General features: G+C 32.7%; 2 protein-coding genes across 2 annotated transcripts; both read left to right on the forward strand.

The window, feature by feature from the left end:
* The first annotated feature begins 11,352 nt into the window (after window positions 1–11,352).
* On the forward strand, window positions 11,353–17,033 carry LOC21409053 (auxin transporter-like protein 2). Its single transcript, XM_010096783.2, has 9 exons — window positions 11,353–12,018; window positions 12,108–12,304; window positions 12,397–12,582; window positions 12,696–12,808; window positions 12,959–13,142; window positions 13,299–13,396; window positions 14,866–15,073; window positions 15,534–15,791; window positions 16,502–17,033. Exons 2-9 carry the CDS (start codon window positions 12,128–12,130, stop codon window positions 16,724–16,726), a joined length of 1,449 nt encoding a protein of 482 aa, XP_010095085.1. The 5' UTR covers window positions 11,353–12,018; window positions 12,108–12,127; the 3' UTR covers window positions 16,727–17,033.
* Window positions 17,034–21,508: 4,475 nt separating this feature from the next.
* Window positions 21,509–22,717, forward strand: LOC21409054. Its single transcript, XM_024164714.1, has 3 exons — window positions 21,509–21,538; window positions 21,909–22,233; window positions 22,396–22,717. Exons 1-3 carry the CDS (start codon window positions 21,509–21,511, stop codon window positions 22,686–22,688), a joined length of 648 nt encoding a protein of 215 aa, XP_024020482.1. The 3' UTR covers window positions 22,689–22,717.
* The last annotated feature ends 840 nt before the right edge of the window (window positions 22,718–23,557 follow it).

Genomic DNA, 23,557 nt, shown 5'->3' on the forward strand with positions numbered 1-23,557 from the left:
TCCGAAGCTCTATAATTTTTTGAAAATATCAAAACTAAAAAAGAAAAAAAAAAGAGAGAGAGAAAAAGAGTTTATGGCATCTTCACAACCCAGAAACCAAAAGTTCTTTCATTTTCTTCTTCCACAAACACATCTATGTTCGTCATATCAAGCAGACTCAACAGATTTAAAACACAATAATAATATTACACAAAATTCAGAAAATATTACCAAAGATTACAAAGGGGAACTTTTTTTTTTGTGCTTTTTTAAGAACCCAAAAGATGAGTATTCTTTCATCAATCAGAGACTGCCTGTAAAACAAATTCACATCATTAATTCACTAGACTCATTCTTTTGATGAACCAGCACAAGAATATGAAGAATTGGAAATACAGAGCCACGACAAAGCCCCAATCAATACCAAATCAAACCCAAACGCCCTAAATTCCATGCTCTTCGTCCTATTAATCAGTGGGTAGCTTAACAATGTCAGTGAAATCGTTGGTGATATCGAGCTTGAAGAGGTCTGACGGCGTGACCTCCAGCGTCGAAGAAGACAAGAATGTGGCGGCGATGGAGAGTTGACGGGAAACGGCGATGATCTCGAAGGAGGAGAGCTGGGAGGACTTCATTTGATTTGGTTCCGTTGTCGAGAGAGGGCTGTCGCGGGAGGAGGAGCGAGATGCGCCGTCTTCGTGCCGGCACCGTGAGAGGAGAGGGATTCCATCGGAGGAGGTCTGAGATGAAGGTTTTTTTTGTTTCTTTGTTTTTTTTGTTTTTTTTTAAATGTTTGAGATAAGTTTTTGACTTTGAAGGATCTAATTAGATGGGTAATTTAAATTTTATTATAATAAAAAATTCTTAAAATAATTATATTTAATTTTTTTATTACAATAAAAAATTATCACATAAAATTACATCTCAATTTATATTAAAAATTTAAATCAGTGAACTAAGTGAACTCTTTATTTTTGTTTATATGAGAGTGGTTATTTTGGGCCATTGACCTTTAATCCGGAGGTGTTTTTGATGTCACCCTACCGTTAGTGAAAAAGAGCTCACTCTACCATAGAAATGCCTTTTTCTTTCATGTCACTATCATATTATTGATTAATTGTTAATAAATTATAGATATCGTTCATTTTATGGATTTAAATTTTTAATTTGAATTGTGATGTGATATTTTTTAAAAGTTTTTTACTGTAATAAAAAAAAATTAGATGTGACATTTTTTGAAAGCTTTTTATTATAAAAACTTAGAACTGAAAACTCGAATCGGTGAAATGAACGAGCTCTATAATTACTGAAATAATCTGAATGCTTCCTCTCTTGTAAAGTATATTTCCAATGTCTAATTTTCTCAAAGGTCTAGCTTTTCTCTCATATGATCCATATAATTGGGTGGAGAGGGCAAAAATATTGAAAAATCATTATGGTTATGCATGGCATGTCTTAGCATGTGTTTTGGGCAGATTTCTTGGGGTTGAACCTTGTTTGAGACTTTTATTTTTTTTTTTCTCTAATTATGAGATAAATTTCCGAAGTTTCTTCCTTTAACTTGGTGCTAGCTTAAATATGACCCGACACAAATGAAAGTTTTGTCCAAAAATGCAAAATTGCAACACTGTGACATTTTATCTTTCATAGGCCTTATTTGGTAAAATATTGCTCCCCTGTTTCTTAAAGTTGCGGCACGCTTACGTTCTATTCCCTTCCACAGAAGAATTTTTATTTTTTTAGTTAGTGGTATGCTATTTCAACTGTACCAAAGAATTCCATTAAGAATTATTTGATTGAGAATTTCTCTAATAGAGTAGAAAAAATGAATTATTTTCTTTATTTTTCAGTCATTAAATATAAATCAGAATGTATTATCCCGAAGAATTAAACAAGATTAATTGAGATAATTAAGATTTATTAGTGTGTCTTATATGAATTAATTAATTGGTTATTAATTAATAAATATTTTTGACATGTAAAGTTTAATAATTCTAAGGTATTTAAATATTCTCAATATTTATATTTTTACTAGAAGTGTGTATGGACACATTTCTATACTGTCATTTTAAATATTAGACACATGTCCATTTTTCCTTTTCTTTTTCTTTTTCCTTCCTTTTCCTTCCCGTGCACTCTCTCTCTCTTTCACTCTCTCACTCTCTCGTTCTCTCATACTCTCTCTCTCTCCCGTTTTGCTTCATCAACCGGATCTCAAACCAAAGAGGAATTTCAAAGAGTTTTCAACGTCAAGAGAATGATTCGAGATAAGATTACTGAAAGAACCTCTCTTGAATCTCAAGTTTTCAGATTTTAAAACTTATTTTTGGTTCGAAATGAGTTTTGATGGATTTTGAGTAAAACTATGGTAGAAATTGGAGATCTTTGGTTCTTTAGACTTGATTTAGTACCTAGAACCCGGATCTAGTGGTTGTCCCTTGAGATATTGTGATTTGGGACTAGATTTACAGGTTTTCAAACTGATTTTATGAGTTTTCTCGCACTAGTGTTCTTCACCGATCGACTTGTGTGGTCGACCGGACTACACTGAGGCCACCGGTCGACCTGTCCGGTCAATCGGATTGCACACCACCGGTCGACCGGTGATGCACTGTTCTGTCACCGGTCGACCGGTGTACACGAGGTTTGACCCCGTTTGACCTGAAAATGTTGTTTTGACTCCTGTCTTCGAGGAGAACCTAAATTAGCTTCGTTTGAGGACCTAGAATGAATGAATTAACATCTTTAGTCCATGCTTTGAGGTTGAAAACCCTTGGAATGATAATTTGAAACATGAAATTGATTAAGGCACACTAATAGGAAATTAAATGGTATAATTGAGATTGAGTTGCTTTAGGAATGAGAGTTTGATCCTAAAGTGTTGTCTTGTATCAGTGATAGCTGAGGACTCAGATTGAGTGGCTTGAGGAAGCAGAAGTCAGAATAGTGCACCGCTAGCCACAGGTTTGATAATTACGAGGTAGGATTTCTTAACCTATTCTTTGTGAGTCTGATTTTAAAGGATTTTGGCCTTGTAAATGTTTTAAAGAAAGGGGCTTGGTTGCGAAAGAAAAGCATTTAAAACCCATGGCTTGATGTAGTTCATGGTACCCATGGCTTGTTGTAGTACATGAGACCATGGCTTGATGTAGTTCGTGGGACTCATGGCTTGTGTAGTTCATGAGATTATAATGAACGATTTCATAAAGTTTAATGAATGATTTTTTAAGATAAGAGATCTTGTGAATCGGTAAACTGGCTGATGGCCAAAATAGGATGTGGAGAGTGCATCATTGGGGGCAGGACCCGAAACCCCGGGGGTATGGCTTGTGCACGTGGTTGTGTAAGTAATTGTATAAATTACTTGTTGATGCCTATAATACAGATATTTTCATATATATATATATATTCCTTTGAGAAAAAGAATGTGAGGTTCCGGCTGTTATGTCGGGACTGAATGTCTTATTTTATTTGCTTATCAATTTATTTATTTACTCGCTTATTTATTTATTCATTTACTTATAAAGTTATTTCAAATTATATCCTATTGGGCATTTCGCTCACGTTTTCCTTGTTATATATATATTTATATATATATATATATATATATATTAAACCCCTCCCAGGCGACTCTAGGAGCGGTGCGGAGTAGCTGGATTATTTGCTACTGTTCGATCAAGTGAGGATTGTGTTCATCCTCTTGGACAAATGTAAGAATTTGTAAAATCTAATATTTGGATAACTAGACTGTGGATGATGTAATGTAATGCTTATTTACATATTCATGTATGTATGGTAATGAGATCCTGTGGATAGATCATGTGTTTAGTACAGTGTGAGATGCTTAAGTTTTAGTCTCCCCCTTGTGATTTATTTTAATTAAGTGTGGGGCTCGTCGGGAATTTTCTTTATTATTTTGCGCATAACCCCTTAGCGAGCTCCACGTCACCGACCTCTATTCCGGGGCATGACACAGAAATTCTTTGTTCTGTATATATTTTTCAATTTGATGTGATTTTATTCAAATCTAAAGATAGAAACATACTATATTAGTATGTTGGTTTATCAGAGACCGTTCCTATTTGATTATTTCTCTTTTCTTCTTTCTTTTTCCCCTCTTATTATTTCTACCATATGCAAAAAGATGATCGCAAAAACCTTGTTTTATTTCCAACATTTCCTTTCTTATTAACCCTTTTGTTGAAGCGTAAATTGCGAAAAAGAAAAACACAATAAAAAAAAAGTGCAAGATATAGATCATAAAAACTTAAAGAGAAGACAAGCAAAATGAGTTCCATTTTGAACTCAATTGAGAACAAGAAAAAGAAGGGGGGGGGGGGATATGAAATGAAAAACAAAACTCACTAATGGCAGACAAAACTCCAAAATTCAAGTTCATAATTCCATGATAGAATGGGGTAGGTAGTGGAAGGTGTCCATTGAAAAGACTTGAGCATACCAAAACCGTGGAATTCCCCACTACATATATATACCAAATAGACTTAAAAGAGTCGCAAACTTAGCAATGGTTGGGCCTATAACTCACCTTATCGGCAGACATTGGAGGGATAAATACTTGACCACATTTTGTTGAGTGACTCAAAGAGACTATAACAAGTTGGCCTGCCGGCACTAAAAAGAAAGAAGCTGTTTGTAGTGGACTTTGTGAGTGGGGGATGATGATGATGATATTTTGATGGGAGATAATGGATTCTATAATATCAACACAATTTCGTTTTATGTCATAATTTGATGATGGTCTTCAACGTTTTGGTTTCCGGTTTGCATATCATCTAGGATTTGATGTAACGTTTCCTTGATTTGGGTTCTAAACTAAGTAATGTGTTTTTATTAGTCTATTGTACTATCCTAACTCTTAGTATATATTTAATATCAGTTGAAGTGATAAATGAGTTGGGATAGATATTTATAATACTAAAAAAGTTTTATAAATATAATTTTTAGAAATATATAATCAAAATTAAATTAAAATTAATATATATATATAATAGTGAATTAAAAAAGAATCTTATCGATTATATATTTTGCTCCTACCCTATCATAGAATTCTCAATGAGATTCATTAATATAGCAAGTAATTCGTATTCAAGAGAGTAAAGAGAGAGTAGAATCTCTATGGATTATTCAAGACTTTTTGTCTAAGCTTAACTAACCTTTCTTTTTCTTTGTTTGTTTGTTTTTTTAGTGTAAGAAAAGCTTTAGTTTCTTATCTAATTATTTTTTTTTTCACAAAATCAAGTTCATGTTATTTTGTAAATTTTAAGTTTGAATTTGAGTTTTAATTTGAGTTTGAGGTTAAAATTTGAGTTTAAATTTTCTCTTCAACTCAAGTTCTTAAACTCAAACTCAAGTTAATAAACAATATTTTTTCTATTCTTAAAAACGTCATAATTTTTTCGTTTTAATTTCGATTGAGATGATTTTTTTTCTATGCGTTCACAACGAAAAGACGAATAAAATCTCACCCATATACCCTATTAAAATTTTTCATCACCATTGAGTTTTTATTAAAATACTATCTAAATACAAATTCAAGTTTTGACCCACCCAAATACAAACTCAAATAGATTCTCAATTCAAATCATAACTCAAATGTGCACATCTAAACACAAACTCAAGTTACAACTTCAACTCAAATTCAACTTAAAATCTACACTCAAGTCACTATAACTTAAAAATGCAACCGAACAAGCCCTAAATACCTATATTTTCATGCGAGCCATAATCACGCTTGATCTTCACCACAATGAGGGTAAGTCATAATTTTGATAACGGTGGTGTCAATAATAAGAATAATACTCATTTTTTCCTGATATATATATATATATATATATATTGTAATAACCCAACGGCAATGTTATTGAGTGTTCTAACAACCGTGGAGCAAAAGAACAACCTAAGGACAACTACATAAAAAACAAGAAAGAAAAAAAAGAACAACCTAATGACAAAGCTTAATTATACGTAACACAAAAGATTAATATGTGGCACCAGCCACCAGCTATAATCAACAATAGAGATACATAATTGATGCAAAATCTTTTTGCCCAATTTACAAATGCAATATTCCAACTTTGAAGAACAAACATTCTCTTCATATATTTATTTATTTATTTATTTTAGAAAAGAACAAGCATTCTCTAGTTAGTACATTTAAGCATGCATGGGACCCTCCGAATACTAATGACCCTTATGATTTTTGGGGCTCCATTCGGCAACTCTTTATCGCTTCTTTTTTTGCCCAAATGAAACGTAAAATACACAAACAAAGTTTTCCTCCCATATCCTAAATTATAATTAATATTCACATGACCGTACAAAATTATTTAAACAAATATGGTGGACCAGAAGCCCAAATTATAGATCACCATCTAGTATAGGACCCATAAATAATATACAAATGTGGAGCAGTGATTACTAGATTGTCATGCTGGTATAGATTAATCATAACCTTATGCCACAAGAACATGAAGATGACACTAAAAAATTAGCTATATATGAACTACATTTTTTTTTGGCTGAAAATAGCTAGATAGCTATATGCATATAATAAGGTTTCGCTTCTTTTTGATCTTTTCTTTTTTTTTTTTTTTTTTCTAAAAAAAATTTGTGGGAGAATAAGCATTTTTACCTTGTTGGTAGAAACCGTGTTTTAGTTACATCAACTGTCTCATTTATGGGTAGGAACAGTTTTATGTCACGTGCTGTAAATGTTTAATGTGGACATGCATATATTTAATCATTAAAATTATAATCAAACGGTTAAAAATAACAATTGTTAATTCTCTTTTTTTTAGAGTTTCTTGGTGCTAAAGGACAAACTGTGATTACAGACATCCGCTATATTCATAATATTGTCAGCAGCTTCGAGGTCATTTAACTTGCCAAACATTATGTCAATGATTGATTGTATATTAATATGTTCATTGCACTCTTAATATTGATGAGCTTTTGTGTGGGCGGTAAGCTACACTTTTGGGTAAAGATTGAAGTGACATTATTACCTACTTCTCGTTTACATTTTTGGTCCAATGTTCATAATTTCCATTGCACTTGTATTTGTACATTATAGGGCATGTATTACGGTATGAATACTAGTTATATGTAATTTGTTGTTCTTTTTCATTTTTTTTACTGTTATATTCATAATTTATGTTACTTTTTTATTTTATTTTCGGGGGAGGATTGATAAATCCTTTTGTTAAATTGTGGGGGCTTTGAAGCTATGAAGCATGTCCTAGGATGCTTGTTCCTCAAAAGAGATTCTAGGGGGGAGAAAAGTGACCCAAAAAAAAAAAAAAAAAACCAAGGATGAGCTATAAAGAGCAAAGCTCTCGCAGCAATATATATATATATATATATATTCTCACAAAAATCCCAAGATAAGCTTTTTCAGATTTGAAAAGGCTAAATAAAATCCAATCTTCTCCTTTTGATTGGTATTTTCAACCAATATTCTTCTCTTGTGGGTACCCCAAAGAAATTCTTTCTAATCATGATTTTATGGTAGGACTCCTTTGATTACGTATTTATATTATATATATGGTACACAAATTGTCTTGCTGATATGATTAAGGATATGTAGTGGTGGGTACTATATACAAACATTGTAGAGATGAATGAGTTGTTTATAAATATCCCATAATCAGTACGTCACGTTTAAACATACTAAGAGACAAACAAATACAATAGTAAGAGAGATATTGAAATCCTTAATTTTGTTGAAAATTTAGATAAGTCCATCGTGACAGAAAAAAAAATAAAAGAATTAAAAAAAAAAAAAAAACTTAATGCTCTCGTAACTCACACTTTTTTTTTGTCCTTTTCCTTTTTATTTGTGAGAAATTGGGGGTTGGCTTTGATAATTAGATTCTTGAATTTATTCAATTCCTGATGTTGTAAGATTGAAAGGGAGAGATATTTGATGCATTAAAATAATCACGGCCTATGAAACCACAATATTATTTAGAACCTTCCTACGCCTATAAGTAGGTTGTAGTAACTCTCCACATTAATCATTATTTCTCCCACTAATCCCAAAGTTAAAACCAAAACTTTGTTTTTATTAATTTGCTAAGAACTAGTACTTTATTGCTGGCATGCTTGAGAAAAAGTACGATATAGAAATACATATTATATTTGTAATGACAAAAAAAATTTATTTATTTTTTTTATCAATTCAGAAAGATTATTGCTTAGCTTTGATATATAGCAAGTGTCATCTGATTAATTGCATGTGCCTTTACAAGTACTGATTCTCTTTCAAATTGTCATTCCAATGGATTTGATTGGTTCAAAGTGATTAGGATAAATAAGAACAGTAAAAACCAAACCTTAGAATTGGGGAGCCATGCAAGTTAACATCAATTATTAGTCAAGAGTCAGAGAGAAAAAAGAGACAGAGAGCATATTATGTAAAAAGTTAAATAAAGATAGAGGAACCCAGTGAGAAAGCTAGGTCCCTCCACCCACTAAACATGCTTATTTAGCTCATGATAAGCCCAAAATTTATTTAAATAAAAAAATAAAATGAAAATAAAATAGAGACGTTAATGGGGATATGTTGATAGAGATGAATGAAAGTCTCCCATTAAAAGCTTGGATGCTGCGTCAACTTTTTGACTGCTAAAGAAGTAGTTCACCAAATTCTTAAAAGGGCCTCACCTTGTTGCTTGTCCACGTTTTTTCTCAACTATTGGACCACAAAATCTTCCATATTAGAGGGGTCAAGATGAAATTGAATCAATTTTGAGGGAAAAAAACGCAATAAGCTTAAAGGATTATTTTAGAAAATTTTAAAGGTTGCAGCTTTTGTTAAACTTTAATATTTTTCTTAAGCTTCAATAAACAAACCAAAGCAATTAAACATAACGAACGAAGCCTGAAAAACACATGAATGAAAGAGAAAAAAAAAGAAGAAAAAAAAAAAAACCAGCATATCAAGCAAACTGGGAATACATTAACCTTAAAATGAAAAAAAAGAAAGAACCCATCTTTTAAAACTACGCAACACGACACTCTCGATCCTCCTAATTCACTTAAGTAACCCAGACTCAAACATCAATATGATCCAAGAGTAGCTAATTTTTCAAAATACAGTGCGTTTTGTGGAATTTACCATTGAGATGAGAGTATTATTGCTTTTCAATTCGTGGAAAATTTGATTGTATGTGGTTACTTAGGCCTCGTTCACTTTGCGGATTCGAGCTGAGATGTGACATTTTCTGAGAGCTTTTCACTGTAACAAAAAAGTTAGATGTGACATTTTCTGAGAGTTTTTTTACTGTAGAAACCTAAAATTGAAAACTCGAATCAGTGAAATGAACGAGGCCTTAGTGAAAAATAAGTAAAAAGAGTTGCTGGTTCTCTTCCTCACAATTTAACTGTTTGCACATCAATAACAAATAAGAAAGCTCGGTTCCACCTTATTACAGTTCCATCATTTTTTAATCACACAAACTTGCTCTAGATTTAGACCTATCACCTTAATTATATCATGCTTATAGTTTTCGACCTAACTTCTCCAACTAATATTTGAAACTTATTTTTATTATTATATTGTTATCAGTTTTGCTAGTAATAGCAATATTTGAACTTGGAGTCTATGTACACTCACCATATACAAATATGTTGTGCCTAATTTGTATGTATTTTCGCTTGAAACAAGTTCTTTTAAATTTTAGCTTTCTATATAAACCAAATGTATAAGTTCATTTTGCTAGATAAGAGACAATTTTATTATTCTTTTTGTTCTTTTGCTTAGCGAGACAACTACTCTAATTAATTGAACTCTTTATGGTTTCTACAAGTATTTTCCATACAATATGTGACTCCCAATTGAGGAGTCCATCACAATCCCCACCATTTCAAGCAAATCCAAAAAAACAATGTCAACATGTCTCCAAGCTCCATCCAATGCATTTAGTAAGTAGTGACCAAAGCCAAACAACAAAACAAAGTGGCAGAGAGTGTCTTTGTTGGAATATTGGTATGCCCCTGTTGAAAAATGTTGGACACCATTAGCTAGACAGATAAATTTGGAATTCCCAACAAGAAAACCAGTAAAAATAACAGGAAGAAAAAAAAGTTGAAGAAATCATATAGTTCGCAAAAAAAAAAAAAAGAAAATAAAAAACTACTATTAATCTTTCTATGGCCTCAAAACTACGTCAAAACTCTTGTTTTAGTCTCCTTCAACTTTTAAATCGAGAGCAATAATCCTCAACTTTCTGAAAGGTTTACTATGTCTCTCTTGGCTTTCATGTTTAATCGAATTCAAAAACAGTATAATCAATTTCATTTAATGTTGAAAAGGGACTAGCGAGGTTGATTTCAAAATTTTAAGGACTATGAGTATTTCTATGGTTTAAGGACACAATATATCCTTAGAAACTACGTCTTTATGAGACAAGGCCTTTGCTACTTCAGTTATTAATTTGCAACATGATAGTTCCAAGGAATCATTAGACAACCATCGGCCACTTAGTGGAGTGGTAAAATTGTTTCTTCTCTTTGAAGAAGTTTTCAAATCAATTTCACCGTGGAATCCATATGCCACTAGAAATACTTTGTTTGTTTTGAATTATTTGAATATGCCACCTTCTAAAATTATAACCTCTTTTCTTTAGAAAGAAAAAAAAAAAAGAATACCAAATTATGAAGATGCAAACATAATTATATCGATATTCAATTCTCGAGTTTACTCAATTTGTTTCTCAAACTTAAAAACACTAGTAATGTTTAACAACATAACTAATAAAAAATACGTCTTAATTATGAGACTCGCCTCTTCTATGTTGTGTATGCCATGTTGAACACCACGGTGCACATAGCATTATTCATTTCAAAAGGTTAAAAGGGCCTTCATGGTTCATATTACAGTTTACTCGAGCTCGAGAGAGAGAGTAGAGAGTAGCGTTTAAATAGAAATAATAATAGAATAGAATGTAAATGAAAGATAATTCATTTATTTAGTTTTACTTTTACAAATACAATGAAATGAGATATAAATATTTTCATATTGACAAGATTACCCATCATGCTAATATAACTAATATCATATATATTAATATAATTACAATGTATAATACATAATATAAGATATTATTATAATATTAATTATAATATTTATAATTATAATATTTAAGGGTGACGATGAAAAAAAAATTAAAAGAGTTTAAAATAAGCATTTCTCTTATATGAAAAAAGAATAATGATTCATCAATTTAATAAAAAAAATCATTCCATTTTAAATTGACATTCATCTTTTTAAAACTAATTAAACATAAAATAAACCTTAATTCTTTTTCATTCCCTCCGACTAAACACACCCTCGTAGCATAGTCAGTCAGATTGCGTGCCATGGTTTTCGTTTTATAAGAGAGCTCTCTTTCCAAACCTGCAACAGCCCCCAAAAAAAAAAAAAAAAAAACCGTTTCTCTCTTACTTGGTCCGGTTTTATTTTTCCCCTCCTTTATTTCAGCTTCTCTTTTTGTCAGATCTCTCTGTGTCTATCTCTCTAGCATATAGTATTAAAGGCCCAGAAATCCCGTCTCCAAGAAAACCTCCAAAAACAAACAGAATCACCAGAGACACCCTTTTTTTGCTTATTGGGTTTCTCTCAGTATCCTCTTTGAGAACTGCCAATTCCTTCAAATATTAAAAAAAAAAAAGAGAAACCCCGCATTTCACTTGCGTAGAAAGTAGAACGTACGCAATTAAAGCACTGCCAGTCTTGGAATTGGAAGCCTTTTTTTAGTCTTCACAAAATTTTAACTCCCCAACGGAAGGGAAAAAAAAAAAAAACAGAGATGTCAAAAGAAGGACGAAAACCCAACTGGCACTAGTATTTTTTTTCCTTTGAAAGCCAAAACAAGTTAAAGCACTCTTTGCTAAGGAGTTAATTAAAGCAAGCAAAGCTGATTTCCGGAGATTCATACATTTGTCAACGAAGCCTCTTCTCTTCATCTCTTTCTCTGCTTCCCCATTATAAATTCCTAAACAAACTTTCACAACAAGGTAGTAACCGAAGTTTTTTCATACTTTTGAATACTTTTGTGGTGTTTATATATGCATGTGAAGCTGTAAATTTCTCTTTTGAGATTCAGATCTATTTGGTGCCGAAGCAATGTTGCCACAAAAACAAGCAGAGGAAGCCATAGTTTCAAGCTTGAACCAAACGGAGCCGGAAGACAGAGAGGAAGAGGAAGGAGGAGGAAAAGATGAGTCGCTTTTGAGCTTCAAAAGCCTTCTCTGGCATGGTGGGTCTGTTTATGATGCTTGGTTCAGCTGCGCTTCCAATCAGGTATTTACCAAAATAATTAAAAAAAAAAAAAAAAAGAAAAAAAAAACCAACATTGGAAAAGTTCTCAAGTAATTTTTTTTTTTGGGGTACAGGTTGCTCAGGTGCTTTTGACACTGCCCTACTCTTTCTCTCAACTTGGGATGGTCTCAGGAATCATATTTCAGGTGTTCTACGGCGTGCTCGGAAGCTGGACTGCTTACTTAATCAGTGTTCTCTACGTCGAGTACCGAAGCCGAAAAGAGAAGGAGAATGTCAGCTTCAAAAACCATGTCATCCAGGTTAGCTTTGCTTGCTTTTCAACTCCCAACAACAAGGAAATTAACAACATTTCAAAAAAAAAAACCCCAATTTAGTTTTTTTTTTCTTGTGAAAATTCTTGTTTTTTGGGCAGTGGTTTGAAGTGTTGGATGGTTTACTGGGTCCATACTGGAAAGCTGCTGGGTTGGCCTTCAACTGCACTTTTCTCCTATTTGGATCCGTTATCCAGCTTATAGCTTGTGCAAGGTCTATATATATATATATATTTTTTTTTTTTTTTTTCTTTTTGGGTTATTCTTTCACGTTTTCTTCTCTTTGTGCAAAAAAATGAAAGATGGGTTTTGTTTGGTTTGCTTATTTCTTTCATTTTTTCTCTCAATATATATAATTGTGCAGTAACATATATTACATAAATGACAATTTGGACAAGAGGACATGGACGTACATATTCGGAGCTTGTTGTGCCACCACAGTGTTCATACCCTCCTTCCACAACTACAGGATTTGGTCCTTCTTGGGCCTTGGAATGACCACTTACACCGCTTGGTATTTGACCATCGCCGCATTGGTTCATGGCCAGGTTAGTCATCCTTAACAACGGCCCTGATCTTTCCTCCTCTAAAGTCTCTGTTTTTTTTTTTTTTTTTTTTTTTTTTTTTTTTTTTCTTAATCTCCTTCTCTAAAGTCTTGATTTATTTTTTTTTCTTGTGTGTACAAAAAAAAAATGTTTTTACAGGTTGAGGGTGTGAAACACTCGGGCCCTACACAATTGGTTTTGTATTTTACAGGCGCCACCAATATACTGTACACTTTCGGCGGCCACGCCGTCACTGTGTGAGTTACTACCCTTTTTTCTATATATTATTAATATTAATTACTTCGCATATTTAATACGAGTAGTCATAATGTCCTTTTTCTTATCAGGAAAAAGAAATGGAAATGGAAATAAAAATAAATAAATTCTGGGGGTTCTGAGTTTTGGCTTCGTTGTGCAGCGTTTGCTGGCCACTGATGAGGTTGTGAAAGAAGACAAAATCATTTTAACTTACAAACTCTTTTCTCATGATATGCTCTTATTAGTTATTGTTATTTACTTCACTTTATTACCGTTTGGGCTAGCGCTTATCACGTTTTTGACTGGTTTGGAAACTATGTTTACATTTTTGACATGCATGGTTGGTTGGTAAAGGTGAATAAATTTCCATCTGTAATCCAAGTGCGAAAACTTTTTAATTTATTACCTTTTGGTTTGTTCTCTGCAAGTCAAAGTAGTTGTATGTTCCTAGAAAATTAAAATTGTAAAACTAAATAAAAAATTTTGTACTCAGAAGTCAAATGCAATGTATGGATTCTCTACAAATGAATATTTTGACAATTAAACATAAAACATGAACTTATTTTCGCTATATGTTTAGTTTGGGTGTCTTTTTTATTACAATTAAAAAAATCAAAAGGAGTCAAAGTTAAAATAAACATGCGAGCATATGATATTCTGGTTTGCTTTTTCTCTATATAAATTATGAAGGTCTAAATTAACAATAGAATAGTGCCCATCCTAAATGATTAAAATCAAGGCATGAATAGTTTTTTTCTGAAAAAAGTTGTGCATAGTTTTATATGAATGAATATATCTCCAATTATAAAAGTGGGGACATCCAATCCACTCTTCCCAAATCAAAGAAAAAAAAGAAGAAGAAGAGAAAAAGGGCAAAAAAAAAAAAGTGAATGATCTCATGCCCCTTTATCAATTTATCTAATAATTGGAATCTACATAGTGATGGGTCTCTATCTTATTTTCTTGATATACATGACTTTATGGGAACCCAACAAGCATATGAAATGAATAGGGAAAATGCGTAAAGATTACTCGATCACTGTCACACACTAGCAAGCTTGTCCAATTTTTAGTCCCCTCCATACTTCTTACACTGATCAAGTACCCTTTTATTATTCCCTGTAGCTACTCATGTTTTGACACTACTTTTTAGTATATTTTCTTAGCTTCCCAATGTTTAGTATTTTCTTCCACTATAAGTTGGCTAGCTCCTTAGTGGTTGTCTCAACTCTAAATAGAGAAAGTGACACCTTTCTCAATAGTCTCTCTTTTTCCTGAATAGAGTATTTTGCTCCTTTTGAACCGTTAGATTTGTTTTAAGTTTCTATGAGTTTCACAATATTTTTTATTTTGATATTACTATCGGGATACTTTATCATAAAAACTGTGACAATTAAAGTGAACAAAACAAAACAATTAGGGGTTGATCATTTATTTAATATCTTTTTTTAAATTTTTGTTTTTTCAGGGAAATCATGCATGCAATGTGGAAACCACAGAAGTTTAAGTACATTTATCTGCTTGCCACTCTCTATGTGTTCACCTTAACAATCCCATCTGCCGCGGCTGTTTATTGGGCCTTTGGTGACCAACTCCTCACGCATTCAAATGCCATTTCACTTTTACCCCGCTCTGGTTGGCGTGATACTGGTGTCATTTTAATGCTCATTCACCAGGTCCATTCTTCTACTTGACCATTCATACACATCACTGAAAATTTTATCACAGATATTGTAAGAAATATGTTTAGAGTCCCCACCGATATTAGGTCGCCTCCATTTGTGGGCCTCATTTTATAGGACTTATTTTCTATTAATGAGTAGTGCTCAACATCACTGGTACCCTATACAGTGTTTCTATTATAAACACACACAAGTTAAATGACTGTTTTCTCTCAAGCATTTTTCACCCTACAATTTATAGCCTAGTTTCATTACGTGTTATAAAATTAATTACTTTTTCATAATGTGTTTTTACATAAATACAAACTACTGAATTAGTATTTAAATAATGCTAAAAACACCAACTTTGTTAATCATATACATTTCAGTTACCAACAACGACAAATGTGACATAGTTTAGGTCACACTGTTTTTGAATGGCGCTGATGTTTTTTTTGCTTGTGAGTTTTGGCAGTTCATAACGTTTGGATTTGCTTGTACGCCACTGTATTTTGTGTGGGAGAAAGTCATAGGCATGCACGACACCAAAAGTATTTGCTTAAGGGCTCTTGCTAGGTTACCGGTGGTGATACCAATATGGTTTTTGGCCATTATATTCCCTTTCTTTGGCCCCATTAACTCGGCTGTTGGGGCTCTTTTGGTCAGCTTCACCGTCTACATCATCCCTTCTTTAGCCCATATGCTTACTTTCAGATCTGCTTCAGCTCGACAGGTAAAAAATAAAAATAATATAAAATAATGGTTAAGTCCCATCTTCATTTGATGCTCGTGTTTATGAATATTATATTGTTGATTATCAACTGGAATTAGTACTAAATTATAGAAAAAATGCGGTATTAAGCATCACAACTGATAAAAAAAAAATGGGTCGTGAACTCATGTTCTATTTTATTAGTATGGGGTGTGCAGCACTATCAGTGCCGCTTAGCAGCGTTGTTTTAAACTAGGAGCAATCTGACGCATTTGTTTTAGGCCTCCCAAAAACGTTTTAAAGTATAACATAAGCTTATTGGTTAATTGTTTTATAAATACAATTTTGCCCCCACAAATCCTGTAAAGAATGGGATTGATCCGAATTTATTTTCCCACCATGAGGTTGGTGCACTTACTTGTCACGCAGTATCTCCCCATCTTCACATTTCAACTTGTGTAATACTGACCATATCTTAGAAATCAGCTTAGCTGGACCCAAACTTGATCTCAGATTTGACTCCTATTCCTCAACTTACTAGTCATACACATGTCCTTTGCCCCTTTTTTAAAGCCAAATTCGAAAGTACCATATTTGGTATTGTCAAGTGATGGAATAACTATTATTATGATAAAACGCGCACCAACCTTACTTTAATCCACTAAATCAAAGTCTAAAGATTCTGAATATTTGACCAATTGATATATTGTTGTGTCTACTTGTTGGAACAGAATGCAACGGAGAAGCCACCCTTTTTCATGCCAAGCTGGACAGCCATGTATGTAGTGAATGCATTTATAGTAGTTTGGGTGCTCATAGTTGGATTTGGATTCGGTGGTTGGGCTAGCATGAGAAACTTCATCAAGCAAGTCGATACGTTCGGCCTCTTTGCTAAGTGCTACCAGTGTCTGCCCCAAGGGCCGCCGCCCCCGTTGCCCCTTCCGGCGCCCCACTAAGTACTTGATGCTTTCTTTCTTTTGCACGGCACACAAAAAAAAAAAAAAAAAAAAAAAAAAATTGTTGAAGAAATTAGGCGTGATCAGCATCATAATGCACTTGGTGTGTTTTGTGTTGTACTTTCCCCATCTTTTGCAGCCGTCTCCTCATTATATAACTACTACTTGTTGTGGATGGTATAATTGTTTTTATTTTTATTTTTATTTTATTTTTTGGTTAGAATCAAAGAAATGTGTATCTCACTTCTGGCTCCAATCAATATTCAATTATGTCGAAAGCTGTCAAACGCCACTATTAGTAGGATCTTTACACCAAAATCTTAGTAAGAAAATATCCAAATATGTAGATGTTCTAAGATCATGTGTACGCTTCTATATATGATTTTAATATAAAGTTATGCTTGCGAGTTTCCAAAAATAGTCAATACGGCATCTGGTTCACATGGCCAGTGCAATTTGGCCTACCATCTTTTTTTTTTTTTTTTTTTTTTAAATGAATTTTTCGAATTGGCTTATCGTGCATTTGTGCTAACCATTGGTAATTTTTTGCATGTGAATCCACATTATTGGCGGAAGCGTACTAATATGACTAAATAATCTATAATTTAAACCATTATTGACTAACTACTTGGTTTAGAATTTTCTTTCACATGAAGCCAATGATCTTTGTCGTTTTGATGCTTAATTATTCATTCATAGTTTTGTGTGTGGCTTATCGTGCATTTGTGCTAACCATTGGTAATTTTTTGCATGTGAATCCACATTATTGGCGGAAGCGTACTAATATGACTAAATAATCTATAATTTAAACCATTATTGACTAACTACTTGGTTTAGAATTTTCTTTCACATGAAGCCAATGATCTTTGTCGTTTTGATGCTTAATTATTCATTCATAGTTTTGTGTGTGTGTGTGTTTTTTTTTCTTCCTTGGTTAACCGCTGAATTAGTCTATATGTTTTGTATGGTTTATGTCGACAGCTCAAACCAAAACGTCATCAGCGAAGGGTAAATGCTTGTTAAAACTCTGAAAAATGTTTTAAAAAATCATGATATATTTAACATCATTTAAAAACAAATCCTTTAGATATAGAATAAACTCCTTAATTTTTTTCTCCAAGATTTCAATTGCTTGTCCTTTATCTTCAACTTCTTGTTTTTATTTTGTTTTTAAAATTGACTCTGAATCTGTCAAGCTTCCACACATTATCTTTTCTCAAATTTTTAAATCAACCCAATCTTAAATCCTAAAAGATAAACAGTGACTTAGATGTTACCATAAGATGCCAACACTATAATACCTAACAATGTTAAACAGGATAAATTCTCATATGACCTTATCAGAATTGATGTCACACGCAATAAATAAATTGAAAAAAAAAAAAAAAAAAAACGTAATGAAACATAAAGTGGAGCTGGATAACAAAGATTTATATATAGTGGTTGGATTTTTCTGTGAGAGAAAAGTAAAATTACAAATAGAGGTTGAGTGTACATATTATAATTAGGATTTTTTTTTAAGTCGCCTATTTATCCTATTTATACCCTTCTAAGTGGAAATAGCCTGAGATTTGTCCTATGATTAGTTAATATTCTCCATGGTGACGCTTATTTTCAATTTTGACTTTGAATAAAGGAACTTAAAAGATAATATATTTTTTTTTCTTTTGTGATTTTAGGGGCACGATACTTATCTCTTCAATCCCAGATTCCCAGTTTCGTGAAACTCAGTTCGACGCCTATCTTTGATAAGCAAGACTTCTCTAATCTCGAGCAATACAATTGAGAAGAAATGTGGCATAAATCATATTATGTCAATCAACGCGGATTTAACCAACATTCAATAAGTCGGTTGTACAATGTCATTATACTTTATATGGTATACTTTTTAAATGAAAATTTAACATATGTATAGTTTGCATTTGTCATTTTGTTTTTATAATTATATTTCTATATCTTGATGCGTATTGCATTAGTTATTACGTCAAAATCATTATAATTTGTCTACTTAAATCCCTTATATTACCAATTCACAAATTCGACATTTTTTTTGTTCGTCAATATAACATTAATATTTACACATTCGTGTAACACTCAATAAAATGTAATCTATTATTATGTTACATTAAAATCGATTCAATGTCATCATGTTACATCAAAAAGTTACATATCCATATAAAAAATATTACACTTATCGTATCATACGACCTGATGTTATAACATTGCACAAGATTCTCTCATTAAATAAAAGTAATTCACTCTATTCAAACACCAACAGCCCTTTTCTAATATCATGTGTCAATCTAACCTTGCACACCAACCAAACCAAACTAGGACTGCGAATATATGCTCTTGAAGTTGTTCTCATTAAATATTTACATGGATGAGATATAAAAATAAAAAAGGGCATCTAATAATTTAGGTCATGGTTTTGACACCATATACTGCTTGATAATCATTGGTTTCCTGATAATCTTGATAAGAATTAGTTGGCATCGAACATGTGATCATTATATAAGTTTCGTTTATGCCATTCCTTTTTAGTTTTGTCATATTTTCCTGATCAGGTCTTCCTTTGTTTATTCAGTCAATGATTCGGCCCCTCAAGCTTCATGAACTCGGTTCTCTGCTTTTTGTGATCTTTCAATTCAAACGAATTTATCTCTTACTAGAGGTTCCCATAATAAAGAAAAAAGGTTACCCTTTGAATGCATGCAACGCAATTTTCTTAAGGGTCTAAGAAATTCCGAAGTAAATTCATTCTAACATTGAATACGAGGAGTCAAAATCTTTTACACATGGTTTTTTAGAATATTTTTTTACTCAATATATGAGTTATCATATTTTTATAATTATTTGAAAAAAATTCGTTATGCCACCTAATATTATATGGTTATATCCATGACAACTCACCAACCTCTTCCTCTTAAAAATTTTCATTTCTCTATGTGGATTTACACGTTGTGTAACTAAACAATAACAATAGTTACTAAACGTATTCATTATTATAACTAACAATTTCTTATTTTTCTTAGGGAAGGTTTCTTAAATCTTAACCTCAAAAAGTAGCGAAAATTTAATAGGAACTTTCTCCGGTAGCCTCTCTATTAGTAGTGTCAGTTTGACTGTTATTTAATTAAAATCACATCAAAATAAAAAAAAGTTACATTAAACAAATAATTCATAATACAAATTTAACGACTAAAAAGTAAAAAATGATCAATAATTTATTTTTTTAATCATATCGGATAAACTCTCAATTTTTTAGTGTTCCGACATGTGGTAATGCAAAACGTTACCTATCTTTTCCTTCATTCGTCAAAAAAGCAAAAGACAACGGGTCGTTCTTTTACAACGAAACTCAGAAAAAATTTGAACTCGAGTTATAACTTTATTCAAGTTCATGTTCTTTTATAAAATTTGAGTTTGAACTCGAGTTTAAACTCGAGTTCAAATTTCTCCTTCAATTCGAGTTCATAAACTCGAACTCAAGTTAATGAACAATATTTTTTCTTTTCTTAAAAATGTCATAACTTTTTCGGTTTGATTCTGATTGAGATGATTTTTTTTATGCATTTACAACGAAAAGACGAATAAAATCCCACACATATACCCTATTAAAATTTTTCATCACTATTGACTTTTTATCAAAATACTATCTAAATACAAATTTAAGTTTTGACCCACCTAAACATAAACTCAAAAAGATTTTCAATTCAAATCATAACTTAAATATACACATCCAAATACAAACTCAAGTTACAACTTTAACTCAAGTTATAACTCAAATTCAACTCAAAAACATCACTCAAGTCACCCTAACTCAAAAATGTAAAAGAACAACCCCAACGAAATTTCTCTCCTATTGCGCAAACGTTTTCTATTGGGCGGGAGGAGTTTTCAAATTCTTTTCTCGGCCTAACTACTAGCCTTTATTATTTCTTCATCCCTTTGCTTTCTATAAAATTTTTTGGCACAGATAAGATGATGACGAAAAAGAGACTTTAGAAAAAGTGTTTAAGCAAAACGTGCTTCGTTAACAATGTATAAAGAAAAAAAGGGCATGAGTCAGGATCAGGGATTTCTTTTCCTTGCATTTTCATGTTTCTTTCAAAAATTCCACACCTAAAAAGTGTCCACAGAAAAGTGACGCTGATCCACAGAAGTACTGTATATACGTGCGTTTTGAGCATTAAGAATTTGTGTCATTTTTGAATTGTGTTGTCGTGTTGTGACCCATATTGTCGGCTCTGGTCGCGTTACCCATCTCTCATAGGGTGCGGAGCTGGGTTTTGGAATGCAGCTCAATATTTTTGCCTCTCACGATGTGGGCCAGATAGTCTTGTTCTAGAATAATTGACTATCGAATTTGGTAAGTAACACGATGTACACTAGTCATTACGCATCTTGTGTGGCAGTTGAACAGAAATGTCATATTAGCACTTTTAATATATTGATGCATATGTGGCGATTGCATTACTAATAGACAGTGATAAAATAACCTTTTTCTTAAGCCATGAGGTCCAAATGGTCAATATGATAATGACGAGCACTTTTAATATTGGGCGGCGTCTACTATAAGAGTGTTATCTGATTCATTGTACTCTGGTGAGATAGCTTTTCTGGCAGAAATATTGAGAGTTTAAGGGAGTGTTGCAAGTTCCATATTGATTGTAGTGAATCTTGGCTGCCATTGATGGCAGAGGCTGTAGTTCTTTATGACCAAACCCCGTAATACCTGCATGTTCATCTTTGTCACTTTAAGAACCACGTAATATCTGCATGTTCATCTTCGTCACTTTGGCTTTTATGGTAACTTGGTTGCTATTGTTGTGAATTTTGGTTTTGAACTTGTGCTTGTACAAATTGGTAAAGGGCTGTATTTATTCTACTTGGTTGTCGAGGAAGAGACGAGAGTGGTAAGAATTTGCAAGCCTTGATCTACGTTGTTTCAGTGTCTAATGTTTGAAAATCAATTTACAAGGCACACGTATTTTTGTCATGGCCTCATTAGTCATAAGTTAGTATAACTTGTTCTCTTCCTTTTTTCCTGCTCTTATTCTTGCGGTTCTTTTGTTCTAACTCAACTTATCTATCATATAATTATTTACTTCGTAAAGAAATTCATTACTGGGTTCATGTAATTGACTTGACACACATTTTATTCTATGTTTCGACAAAGGATGCCGCACTAGATGATGCAAGAAGCATAAACGATACCGACACGTCAATTGCGGGGCCTTCTTGTGCAGTTATCGAATCTAACTGCTCTGAGATTGCGGCTGTGAACACCGAATTGCCCACTGCTGCTGATGTCACTGTGAACTCTGTATCACAAGGAACTGAATCCCTCGACTTTCAGGCACCGAATTTTGGGGTTATCGAACTTAACTGCTCTGATATTGTGGCTGTGAACGCCGAATTGCTCACTGTTGCTGATGATACTTTGGACTCTGAATCACATGGAGCTGAAGCTCTGGACTTTCAGGCACAAACTAATGAAGCTGGTAATTTTGATTCACCTGTAAAATTTGATGAGTATAGCAGTCCCGAATCCAGTAAACTTCAGGGTAGAATAACAATATACTTGCATTGTTTAGTGCTCTTCTCCTGTTAAAGATTTATACTTGCTATTTGGACTAATCTAGAACACCTTTTAATTTTGACAGATTTGAATGGTAAACATTTGTGTGTGAAAGATTCTGAGACCGACAAGGATCATTCGAGTGCCATTATCCAATCCCCAAAAACGGCGAGTCTCTTTTCACCCCAGAAGCGGAAACCTTACCATGGTTGGATTAGCAACGACGAAGAGGACGATTTCATGTATCTGATGCCAGAACCATTACCGGAAGCACTGAAAAAGTGTCTAAGACTGAACAAAAAGCGCATTCAAAGGTGGGATCTGAGGCCTGAAGATGTGTATGGCTCTCATCTATCTCCTGCACCACCATGTTCATAACACTATGTAGAAGTGTGCTGTATATAGATCACTTAATTCGGTGACACCATTGAACTTTGGCTAGCTAACAAGTTAGTTCCTGCACAATGTAGATGTTTTCCAACGGCAACTAGTGGTGGCATCATTTCTGAAAAGCAACTAAACAAGTACATTTGTGTTTCATTTGCTTCATAGTGGTGAAGACTATTGGATTGCAAAGTGACATTAGAGAGGACATTAAAAAGTCCACATTTGATGGAAGGTGTGTTTGTTTATCTATTTTTTAGGGGGAGAAAAGACAAAAAAAGGGGAAAGCTACAACGCTGAATTTTTTTTTTTTTATTATTATTTTTTTATATAGGTTTTGCAGACTTGTTTTGCCAAGAGGAATGTTGGATTTTTGCGTCTTCAGTTGAAAGCTTTTTATGACCATGATTACTAATCTTTTGGTTTTCCTTATGGTTGAACATAAACTCAGTGAATTAGAAAATGCATGTATTAAAATTGGGATTAACGCTTAACGCTAGTGTAAAGGTTGTTAATTCTACTCTCAAGCTGATAATTTGAGCAACAAAAAGAAGGTTGAAATTTTTATTTAAAAATTTTACCGACCAATTTTACAATTACAGTTCAAACTTATTACTATTACTATATATTTATTATATTACTCTACTAGAGAAAATAACATAATTTATCCGTAAGAGTGCCTGGATTTTTATTCTTATTTTTTATTAATACCCTTTTAATAGTATAATTATTTCACTAAAAAAGTTATTAATCAAGAATAAAAGATAAAAATCTTGACGTATGCACTTTTAAAGAGTATTTATCTCATTTTCTGTTACAATAGTATTATTTAACCCCCAAAACAAACATTATTATTAATATAT

Source organism: Morus notabilis, unplaced genomic scaffold, assembly GCF_000414095.1.
Source record: "Morus notabilis unplaced genomic scaffold, ASM41409v2 Scaffold42, whole genome shotgun sequence".
In the NCBI taxonomy this organism is placed as follows: Eukaryota; Viridiplantae; Streptophyta; class Magnoliopsida; order Rosales; family Moraceae; genus Morus; species Morus notabilis.

Bases quoted from the DNA above. Each gene is read 5' to 3' on its own strand.
- LOC21409053 (XM_010096783.2), top strand. From the start codon at position 12,128: ATGTTGCCACAAAAACAAGCAGAGGAAGCCATAGTTTCAAGCTTGAAC. The intron at 12,583-12,695 runs GTTAGCTTTGCT...TTTTTTGGGCAG, and splicing joins TCAAAAACCATGTCATCCAG to TGGTTTGAAGTGTTGGATGG. The intron at 12,809-12,958 runs GTCTATATATAT...ATAATTGTGCAG, and splicing joins CAGCTTATAGCTTGTGCAAG to TAACATATATTACATAAATG.
- LOC21409054 (XM_024164714.1), top strand. From the start codon at position 21,509: ATGTTCATCTTCGTCACTTTGGCTTTTATG. The intron at 21,539-21,908 runs GTAACTTGGTTG...GTTTCGACAAAG, and splicing joins TCGTCACTTTGGCTTTTATG to GATGCCGCACTAGATGATGC. The intron at 22,234-22,395 runs GTAATTTTGATT...TAATTTTGACAG, and splicing joins GGCACAAACTAATGAAGCTG to ATTTGAATGGTAAACATTTG.